General features: G+C 38.8%; 1 protein-coding gene and 1 long non-coding RNA gene across 3 annotated transcripts in view; both read right to left on the bottom strand.

Annotated features, from left to right (window-relative positions):
* Window positions 1-12,063, bottom strand: part of LOC127428108 (uncharacterized) — a 646,769-nt gene that overhangs the window by 429,611 nt on the left and 205,095 nt on the right. The gene's annotated exons all lie outside the window — the stretch shown is intronic.
* Window positions 6,212-12,063, bottom strand: part of LOC127428086 (protocadherin-17-like) — a 103,576-nt gene continuing 97,724 nt past the window's right edge. The window contains exon 5 of the mRNA XM_051676157.1: window positions 6,212-8,225. Within this exon, the coding sequence (XP_051532117.1) occupies window positions 7,522-8,225 (704 nt within the window). The 3' untranslated portion in view covers window positions 6,212-7,521. The remainder of the gene's footprint in view (window positions 8,226-12,063) is intronic.

Raw genomic sequence — 12,063 nt, 5'->3', positions numbered from 1 at the left:
TTTTGCACCACTTTCCCCGGAATTGACGATTTGAACACATGGAATGGAAACGCTGTTTATTTATATATATATATATATATATATATATTTTAAACAGTATTCCAATTTTTTCACATCAATTGAATTCTTAACTTGGATGGAAGCATGACTAGTTTTACACTTTTTGGGTAAATCAATCAAACAATGAATGGATTTATTAGTTGGCTGTGCATATTAAGTTGGGATACAAGAAAGCAATTTAACAATGAAAAAAAATAAATAAATCACCCATAGATCCATAATGAGTTTTAACTAGATGCTAACGTTTCCACGCAACTGTTGCAGTATCTAGACAATTTTATGAGGTGGTAATTTGTCGAAACACTCGCATACTCCTTAGCTATACACTCCAAGTATGTACCTTACCTTTTATTGCTTACTAGAAGTAGGCAAATTGGGACATGCACAGACTGAAGAGAAAGACTGATGTGTTTTTAATGGATTCTTGGAAGTCTTTTGAGCAAAACCATGAACACTGATAGTCAGAGAGACAGAAAGTGCACCATACACTCTCAGGATACGGTATTTTCGAAGGGTTTGAAGATTAACCTTTTGAATGTAATGTTGGGGATATGGCGCCCCTGCTTTTCCCAGGCAGATTTGAGCTCGACTTCTCTAATTAGCTGCCTGACATTTCACTTAATCCAATAAAAAAACAACATGGCCGCTGCGTGACGATCTGATATTGGTAATTGGAACTTTTTTCTGCTGTTGTCCATCTCTGTTCTGCCATTGGTTAATTCTGATGCCTGGAGAGATATCATTTATCATTTCTACTGCAAATCAAGGCACGTCTTTCCACCAAAGGATCATCTTGTTTAATCAAGGTCTCACTTGAGCACACTTTGCTGCCACCGAAGGCCATGAATGCAGATTTCGATTCCCTCCCATTGAGGCCGATCGGTTTTCCGCTGCTTCTGTTACAGCAGTTTGATGACATGGGTTTTTCAGTACTCTTTGTTAGCATGTTCTTGGTGTGGTCACCTTGGCTCTCGAAACAAGGTCTTTTTCTTCCAAGTGGACTACTAAGACTTTATCTTATTTTGATAAATTCATTAGCTAGACTAGGTGGTTAATATCTGGTAAATTTACACATTTCTTGAACAAGTCATATAGTGATGCTTGTTAGTTGCCTCGGTGTTTAAGTCTAGCCAAAGGTCTGTCTACAGAGCTTACGGTGTTCATGCACCCGGAGAAAAAAGCTCAGAGCTAAATGAGCTTGGCACATGAAAGCATTGCGCAAAAGACTTTATTTCTCCCTCTCATTAATTAATACCTTCCCCCCAGCTACTGATTTATACAAACAAGAAACGCAAATGAAATGCGCCTGCAAATTAAGGCAAATACAAGATAAGAGATGGAATTTCATTTTCATTCAACATTATTTAAAAAATAAATATTGTAGCACACATTCTGCATTTTCATGAAATTCTTAATTGGCTTAGAACCTGAAAGTGAGTTACTTTTGTGTTTAATTTAAGGGGGCTACTTATATATCAGTGTACAATTGAATTCAGCTGCAGATATTTTTAGCAATGGCAACTAATAGTCGTAAAATGCATAAAAACCTGTTATTTGAGAGAGGTCTTTCATATACCAACAAAAATGGACTATGAAACTACCATGTTATTTTTGGACATGGTACCACAGCAATACCAGTAACACAATAAGGGTCTATTTGTTAACATTAAATGCATTACAGTTCACGAACTAACAGTGAACAGTATTTTTACAGCATGTATTAATCTTGGTTAATGTTAATTTTAGGGCTGTCAACTGATTACATGATATGCTGATTAATTAATAAAATGTATTGCAATAAATCACATACTGTATTTAAATATTTGTGAGAACGGCCCTCAGATACAATAACAATAATGAATGATATTATGATTAATTATAGTTCTATTTAAATAATTATAAATGACTAATTGTACAATTGTTAGTTATGTTAGTTCATAATGCATTAAGTAATATTGACATATACAACTTTTAATGCAAATATGTATTAGTATATGTTGAAATTAACATTAGCCAATATTTATAAGTGCTGTAAAAGTATTGATTGTTCTTAGTTCACATTAAAGGTATATTCCGGGTACAGTTCAAGTTAAGTTCAATCGACAGCATTTGTGGCATAATGTTGATTACCACAAACATTTATTTCCACTCGTCCCAGACCTTACAAAAAAACTAGAGTTGTGGTAATCAACATTATACCACAAATTCTGTCGATTAAGCTTAATTAAAATTAATTTGTATTGAACCCGGAATATTCCTTTAAGTAAAGTAGCTAACTATTGTTAACGATACAACCTTATTGTGAAGTGTTACCGCAATGCATTTCTTTGTCATGGTATTCTTTGAATTACCTTGGAGTACCATTGAAATACATGGTACATGATATGGTGGATATGGAAGTCATTCAGTACATTATTGTGTACGATTTGGATGTTTATTTTTAGCATAAAAGTGTGTAAGTTACCTTGACCCACGGATTGGCTTGGCTTTGTTCTTTATTCCTTTCCTTATAAAAGTAACTGTCAAAATAGATCCTTTTTTTTTTTTTTTTGCTTAGCTTAATGTTCCTGGCCACCTGAAACCAAAACCATTCCTTTTGTTCAAGCGAGCGAAAACAACTATCGTCAATGGGCCAGAAAAGCACCCCGCATTATGCACAGAGGGATGATATTTAAGTTTTAAGCCGTGTCTGTCATTTTAGCAAAGCTGTTGTCGTGTTTAAAACTGCTTGTAGGTTTCTCTGGCCGAGAGCCTGGAGCAGATAACGGAGCAGAAGTGCCATCGCTGCGATTCTGAGCATCCTCGTGCTTGACTTAAACCGCCGCCTGCCTCGTGCCTGTCGGCTACCTCCGCGCTTTAATCTCTCTGAGTGGTGGAAATGTGAAGTAATGAGATAAATTAAGAATCATTAGCCCGGAGCTAAACTTTAAAGATATCATCCATGTTCAGCAAAAAAAAAAACACAGATTCCTTTAACCCAAAAGCAACAGCAAATACGAAATGTATACTACAGAAAACCCACTGCGGATGTGGGATATGTTGTATAAATATAATTTCCTTGCATTAATGTTTGATGATAAAAGAAAAAAAACCTCAACAGAGGTTTTTTAAGAATTGCTCTTTCATAGTATACCCAATTGAGTTCTCAGTTATGTGTCTTTAAGTGTGTCGGCATACATTTCACAGACAAGCAGGAGGCATTGAGACATGTCTATTAATAAGAGATATCTGTTTTTAATGTAATTTTGTTACCAAATAGATCACACAGAATACAGCCTTAGACAACAGCAGCTTCATCCATACAATGTACGCCTTGTTTCTTTTCACCGGTTGCAGAAAGTGGTGCCGTTTGTGTATGCGCACGCGTTTGAGGTGAGGGAAATGCATAAGATCTTGTTCAATTATGGATTAAAGCATTAGACTTTGATACCCCTGTCTCACTAACACTGCAATTAATCTCTTTCCATGCCTACTGAGTGTAAATATACAATAATGAGGAAACACTGCTTTATGCTGGATCTCAAAATATGTGTTGACCTCAGCAACTTATAGTCCATTAGACAGCGAATAGCTCACAAGGCTGGCATATTAAACATAAGCTGAAGCTATATTTATGCACGGGCATTGCTAGAGACTTTCCTGAATCTGGGGGCCTCTTGTGACCCTGGCAGATTGCCACATTAGAAAGTGGTCATCAAATTAATCGCAATTAATCACATATATCACATACAGCATGATGCCCCCAAATAAAGTTAATTCAATATAAATAATACATAAAAATTATATATATATATTATACATAACATTTAAATATTATTGTGGGAGATGAGTAAAGCGTTGCTTAAATAATACAAAAAAGAGCCTTAGCAATCAATATATTGTTTGTTTTATATCATAGTTACTTTTGAGTTTGTCAATCTGTCCTTTTCTGTTCCATTCTTGCATTCCAGCTGTGATTTTTTAAATTATATTTTTCGGTCTATGTACATATAAGTCTGACAGACACTTTTGGAGCATCTCACTGGTTTTCAGCATCATAGGTTGCGTTTTTAGGACAGTAGAAGCAGTTGAAACTTTCAAATTAATCTAGCGCACAGACTGCCCCCTGCTGATGTGGCTCGTAAAAACACTAAGTTATATGTATTTCAAGCTTGTTTTTCTCTGATGGGCATACTTTTATTATGGAATTTACTTTCGGGTCAGGATGCTTACTTGCATTGATTCATTTTTTTTTAGCTAATAAATCACATTAAATTCACGTTATATCAACAGCCCCAGGTAAAAACCATGCTTGATGTTACTTCTGGTTCATTCTTCACACCGACTGCCTACTGCTGTGCTTAAAGTGTTGTATATTGCACAAATGCTTAGTAGTAGGTCATCACGGGTATACAGGAAATTTGCATACTGTGCCCATACTATATTCTGCAGAAAGAGTAGTATGGTAGTATTCTGAACATAGGCAGTAATGACACACGGTCATAGTGAACAGATTGGAATTTGGGGACAAAAAATACAATCATTTTAGTCATGCACACTAGCTCTCTCACATCCACACACAGACATCCACTGGTGATCGGCCCACATTCACAGGCAAAAGAAATGGCAACAAAAAAACCAAAGTGAGACGAATGACAAGCAGAAGTTATTTCTAACTGTCTGGCTTTGGGTTAAAGCGCTCTTAAGAGTCTTGATGTCTCTTGAAGGCGCTGTTCATGTAAATGAAACAGACTGAATCGTGGCAGTGTGCTGGTGATGGAGAATCGACTCAGTAGAAAATAAAAAGCGCTTGTGTCAGACGCCATGGCGAGATCTGAGACACCAACCGCAGTGCTGTGTATTGTTATTTGTTGTGGATGTGTCGAGTGTCGAGTGTGTTGAATGTCAAACTTGTCACTGTTTCTTAAAAAAAACAAAACATAAAACCTGATTTAGATATGAACACAATGCTGCTCTTTCACTTCCTCGCAGAAAAGAAAAACCCCTCCTTTCTGCAATCTCTAACCTGGGTACTGTTAAAAATAAACTTGTGCAAAAAATAAATAATTGCTGTGCCTGGGAATATACTGTGTGTGTGTATATATATATATATATATATATATATATATATATATATATATATTCATTGTTTAGAAAAAGCTAAACTTGATGGATAAATTGTAACTTCTACCAGTAGTGCTACAATTCAGCTGTTTTTTTTATTTTATTTTACTTTCTCCCCAATTTGGAATGCCCAATTCCCAATGCGCTCTAAGTCCTCATGCTGGCGTAGTGACTCATAGTGCTCAATCTGGGTGGCGGAGGACGAATCTCAGTTGCCTCCGTGTCTGAGACCGTCAATCCGTGCATCTTATCACGTGGCTTGTTGAGCACGTTACCGCGGAGACCTAGCACGTGTGGAGGCTTCATGCTATTCTCTGCAACATCCACGTACAATTCACCACGCGCCCCACCGAGAGCGAGAACCACTAATCACGACCACGAGGAGGTTACCCCATGTGACTCTACCCACCCTAGCGACCGGGCCAATTTGGTTGCTTAGGAAGCCTGACTGGAGTCACTCAGCACGTCCTGGATTTGAACTCGCGACTCCAGGTGTGGTAGTCAGCGTCAATACTCGCTGAGATACCCAGGCCCCCACTATTCAGCTGTTTTAAGTAGAAAAGCCGAAAACAATATCACAACAACAGCGTGAAAATGAACTGTTGTTTTATGCATTGAGAGGGAATAGAACATAAGATAAAAATAATAATAATAATAAACAAATTAAAAAATATATGACTTCTGATTGGGTTAATCATTGGAAAAAACTTTATATAGCACAAGAACTCCTCGGGGAAAACTGTTTTTGGTTCTTACAAACCGAATAGCACATTCTTCATCCCTCTGCAGTCAACTGAACTATACTACAAATGGCCTAAAAGCGACTATACCACTGAACGGTCACAAGGGACTCAATGCTGTGTGGCAGGTTTAGGAATATCAAAAGAGAAACCAACCCTTAAATAAATACAAACAATGAAAATCATTGTAATTAAAAATTAGCTGCCCAGTTGAACAGTTTTTGTTTTTGTATTGTATAAAATTACTCCAACTGTAGTCGTGTGTGGCTGTTGTAGAGGTTTGTTTCTTTTAGACAAAAACAATTGGCTCAGCAAGTAGTCTTTGTATTCCAAAAAAACACAGCCTGTCCAAACGTACAGCAGCGAGTCGATCAGCTCCAAGCAAAACAAGCACGTGAGAAAGAGAGAATTAACAGAATGGAAATTAAACTCATAGAGTTTGACAACTACAAAGGCATCAGTTGCAAAGTACAATATAAGCCCAGGTATATTACAACACAACCATATATTAATTTAATAAAATACACAATATAGCTCTTTTACACATAACAATTTGGCTCAAATGCACAGAAACTGCAGAAAAATCAATAAAAATATGTCGTTTTGATGTAAACACATTAAATTGGATACATTTTGCACATTTAATGATTTTGTGTATATGTGACAATGTGAAGGGACATTTCCTTTTTTCACTTTTTTTTTTCTTCATGTTTTGTTTAGGTTTTTCTGAAATTGAAACAGTGTCCTTTGCAGTTTAATAAATATCTTTAACTGCGTTTTGATCCTGTGCACCCTTTTGTTTTTTGTTTTTTACAAAATGTATAAATATTTTCATTGTTATCTGGACACTATACATAAGTTCATATATTTATATATAATTATCTATATGTATATATAGATATATCTTTTCACAGCTGAGGAAAAATGTCCCTAATATACAAGAGAGAGTGACTGTTGTAACGTAACGTCAGACACGTGGATAGTCACTTTAAAAGTAGTGGAAAGCAGAAGACAGATGACGGGATCACACAGAGGACCAATAAGTGAGAGTAACAGGTTCACCATTCTGGAATGTTCCATATGTACGAATACATGTAGGAGGACACAGTTTACACATATGGCTAGAAATGACAGGTGAAGAATGGTTACATTTCATAATCAACCCGCCCCACACACCCCCACCTTAGAGTTTTCTGATATCATTTGCACTTATGCTGATATTACAAAGACATTAAAAGGTAAAGAGAGAGTGTCTCCGATCGTTTCAGGGCGTTCGATAAACCCCACCCTCTTAACTGCGATTGTCAGAACAAAGCATTTTCGTCTACCCCTCCTAAAGTCTCTGGCCGGTAGGGGCGGTACGCTCCATCTGTGGTTCAGTGACAAAAAGACATCACTGTAAGAACAAGTTTGAAGCTGGTGGGCACTTGAAGAAGAAGAAAAGCCTGCTAGAAACCAGAAAGGTCAACAATTCCCTCGCGGTGTCCAGACAAACAAAAGCCAACCGCTTTTTGCTCATGTGTCAAAAGTACTCATGTTTTGTCCCATCTGTACCGCACTCTCTCAGCGAGTGCCTCACTTGTCCATTTGGTTCATTCAAAGTGCGAGAGGAACCGTTTCACTTTCTGATAGAGGTGTTTTCGTTTTCCCGACAATCCTGCAGCAGTTTGTCGATGTCCCTGACCACATGGTCTGCATCCATGGTGCCACGACCCATCTCTCCTCCCCCCTGTGCCAAGACACAGTCCATTTCCACCGCCGTCTCCTGGCTGATCCTCGAACGAGCCTCAGCCAGGACTTTGGCCACCGGGTCAGAGGGATGCAGGGTGGAGAAGCGCTGCTCTTTGTTCTGCTTGTTGGGGGAGACGTACTGTCCATCTGGGGGTCCGTAATGGCTGGTGCTAGGCTTGCCCTCCGCACCGTCACCCACGCCTTTGGCCGAGGAACAGGGCGAGCCTGTGTTATAACCCTTGGTGGGACTGCATGAGGCCGAGGGGATCTCTTGCAACAGAGGGCTGAGGGCACGTTTGGTCTTTAGGTAAGGTTTAACATTCGCCACCAGGATGGTGTGGTCCCGACGTTCCTTACCGAATGTGCAGAAAGTTTTTTTGCCATTGGGATTGCACACCGTCTCGTAAGTCTCAGTCTCAATGGCAACCGCTTCCATGCCGGCCGGGACAAAGAGATTGGTGCGGTAGTCCGTGTCCTCAGCTTGGGGAGTTCCTGCTCCTCCGGCCCCCGCTGGAGGAAACTGGGGCATCCAGCAACGGTCAGAGTGACCCAGCACTCGACACTCGTCCGTGCAATTCAAACAATCCTCCTCTACAAAGAAAAAAAGAGAGAAATATAATTGTTAAAGAGAGATGATTGCCAACAATAGTCAATAAACAGCAGCGGTATAGCCATACAGTTTCCTACAGAATTTTGTTTTTGCAGCAAAGGTCACCAACTCCAAACCCACCAAAACTGGGCCACTAACAACTAGCTGCACACTCTTTTTTAACAAGAACATGTTCATTGGTGATATTGGACATTCATCCATTCAGAACATATGTTTCTCAAATACTTGACTTGAATTGGTCAATTGCTGCATTCTGCAGGCAAATATTTTTAGTTTTGTATAAGAAATGCTAAACTCTATATTCGGCCAAATGGCTGGGGATGTCACTGAACTGTAGGAATATCCCTCTATCCAATATCCAATGCAATAAAAAGTAGTGTTGAAATTCACCCATTGTGCTAAAGTGCCTGGAATTGTTCCTGGCAGGCAGCAGAGGCCCTAACCCCACCCACATCCCTAATTCTAAACATATACACCCTGTTTACACCTGGTATTAATATGCATTTCGGGTGATCCGATCACATGTGGTCATCGCTAAATACTGGTATAAACGTGGTCCGAAATGTTTTGTGATCTAATCACAAAAACCACATACGAAGGTAGTCAAAAATGCATGTGACCATATTGCATTTGAGGTGTAAACGCTAATCCATCCTGTATGTGTCCCAGACAGAAGTGAGGCACCACCTCTTACCTGTCAATCAACTGCTGTGCTAAAACTAGAGTCTAACTTTGCCAGTTATGTGCGGCATTAAAAGGAAATATCCGCTTGATCTGGAGCTCAGGTACTTCACTAAAATAACTGTGAATTCTGCTCAAAATGTTTAAGCGTTAGTTTGTGCTTAGATTAAATTTCAGCTTCATCTGGGAGAAACAGCATGCCGGTTTTTCATGCTTTACTTGTCTTGGATGACTTTTTTCCATTTATTATCATGCAGTAACACACTGACAAAGTTATTTATGTACTGTATGTCATCATGAAATCATAGACCCTCCCGTCAAAATCCGAACACTAGTGGTCACAGGAGTAAACAGCGATATGTCTCGCCTGACCACATGTGATCGGATCACCCAAGACAACCCAAGACACATCTTAATACCAGATGTAAACTAGGTCAAACAGCCTGTAAGTAGCCTGCCAGGAACAACTTGTGGCACCTTTCTCCCATTGTGGTTGAAAATCTTGGAGCCCAGTCTTTCTCTCTCTTCACGTCTAAAACTTTCTATGCTAAAATATGTATTTTTTTTTTGCTGTTCTGCTGTCGATTCATCAGTTGCACAGCGGTGCTCCTGTCTACTGGTGCAGCAAACAGTGCGGTAAAGTTCACCACTGAAATACAAAGTTATGAATTATATAAAAGAATGCTTCTTGCTTTCGTCGGAGAGAATGGGAACCAGCTGGCTAAACGAGTGAATTTTCCATTTGCCTGATCAAGAGGACGGCACCCCCATGATACACATATTCTAAAGCCTCTCTCCAAAGAAGAACAACAGCTCCGTTTTGGCAAAAAGAGCTGTGCTGCTATTATGAATTTATGTCACTGGGCTTTGAAGCTATCCCAAAGCAACCCTGCCATATCACAGAGCCAAGTGTCTAGTGCAGCGTGTGTGTGTGTGTGTGTGTGTGTGTGTGTGTGTGTGTGTGTGTTCCCTCCTTTCATCTCAGCTCAGGAGAAACCACATTTTGGATTATTGTGGGCTGTTTCTGATGGTGTCAAATGGGTCCAGGATTTTGAAGAGGATAAAAAAATAATATACTTTAAAATGGAAAATGAAAGAAAGAAGGGGGAAAAAAATAAGGGAACAAAAGGGGGAAAATGAAAATGGAAATAAAATAAATAAATAAAGCAGGAGGAAAGTGCAGCTGCTGTCTTGTGAATATAAATGTTCAAAGAGCTCAGGTAAAGCTGAGGCTCGGGTCGCCCCATGTTGGACGGGACCCGTGCCATCGGTTCTATGTGCGTTTGACAAGAGAAACGCAGTGATTTGAGAAGAACAAACAAAAGTCTTCCATCCATATTTTATAGCTCGATGAAGTCTGTCCTTTGGGACCCAAAAACATGGAAACACAAACAACCTCATGAATTTTTGAGAGGGAATGTTTTCAATAATCCAGTGTTTAACCCAGTCATCATCCACCGTTTAATCATATATCATCCACCAAGAAGTCTCTTATGGCAACAGATGATCTACTGAAAACTCTGAATCTACTGCAAATGTCTGAACAATCTTCATTTGAGTTATTGATTTTACTAAAACATGTTTTTCAGCTGCGGGCAGCAATGACAGTTCCCGATTTATCTCTCCAAACAATGAGTGATCAGATTAATAACCTTTTGCTCATGAAAATGTCAGTTGTCGTAAAGTGCTACTCTCATTTGTATTTCACTTTTCCCACCATTCCTTCGCTCGCTTTCTTTTGGGCTTTGCTTCACTTTTGTTCTCTTTTCTTTTCTCTCATATCTTAGCCTTGATACCGTCGTTATTTGCACCAGCAGGCCAACGCTGAAAAAAACGATGTTAAAGGCAAACTGGCTTGATGAATGCGATTTTCTTTCCTGTTTTGACAGATTTTCTATCGCAAAAGGAAGCTTGGGTAAGACATCCTGAAGGGCTTGTTTCTTTTATTAAAATGGCCAATAGGCTTTAGTTTATGTCAAAGCCATGAAACATGATTTGTTACTTACTAGTCAGTAAATTTGCTGTGACTGAGGTTGAGGAACGGGTAGGTATAGAGGTAGTGTTTCGATTAGGGAAGGGTTAGGTTTAGGATTAGGGGTAAGGTTAACAGTGTAACTACAGATGTAATTAAATGCAGGTACTTTAAATGTAAGTACAACCTAACAACATGTAGGTCTATGTGCATAATAAGCACATTGTATCAAGTGCGTAAGCACATGGTTATTAAAGACACCTAATATTAAAAAGGTCCAAAAACATTTTAAATTTAGCAGCATTTTAGGTGTGCACTAGCATATGCATGGCTTAAAAGCTTATAGAACGTAAGAAGTAAGTATATAATGAGTGAAGGAGTTCATATAGAAAACTAAATTATCAGAGTGGTATGATTTGTAAACTGATTCAGAAAGATAACACAGTAAATAATACTATTGAGATACAGTTAGGTTATTTGTGTTGATGAAAAGACTTTTCCTTTTCTGCATTCAGTGAAAGTGGATTAATTGTGTTGTGACTGTGTTCATAGTTGAATTGCTATCAGTGTTTACTTTCACAGAAGCGTAGTCAATCAGTTTTCTTTCTTCACACAACACGCAATTCTCTGCATCTATAAATGATAACCATTTGACCTTATTATCGTCATTAATCATATTTGTGAAATTGCTCTTTCAGATGTTTCTCTGCTAAAGGCCAAGCCATGTCATGAAAAATGATCCTCTGCAGCTCGCTCCCCAATTTCTATTGTTCCTCATTTCACTGAGTGTATGTCGGGCCAACAAAAGCTCATCCCTGGGGTTTCCTTTAGTTCGTTTTTGGTCTGTGGGGTTTCTGCTAACCTTGAAAATGTTTTCAAACTCGTAAAAAAACATACCCTACTCTTTCTCTGTGGTAACGGTACACTGCACCTGCCTCTCCCGGGGTCAAAATGGGTCTTTACAACACACACACACACACACACACATTGAATACACACAGACATCTGCAGTGCATCTGACCAGAGGAAAGAGAAATCACAAATGAGATCTCTTTGAATATCTCAGTTGTTTCTCCTAAACTGCAATGAGATTAAATAGAGAGCAAACGGAGAAGTATTCTGCATCTCAGATTTTTCTTGAAGCAAAGAGATTTGTAAATACACCA

Source organism: Myxocyprinus asiaticus, chromosome 37, assembly GCF_019703515.2.
Source record: "Myxocyprinus asiaticus isolate MX2 ecotype Aquarium Trade chromosome 37, UBuf_Myxa_2, whole genome shotgun sequence".
NCBI classification, from domain to species: domain Eukaryota; kingdom Metazoa; phylum Chordata; class Actinopteri; order Cypriniformes; family Catostomidae; genus Myxocyprinus; species Myxocyprinus asiaticus.
This window is presented reverse-complemented; position numbering and strand designations above follow the sequence as displayed.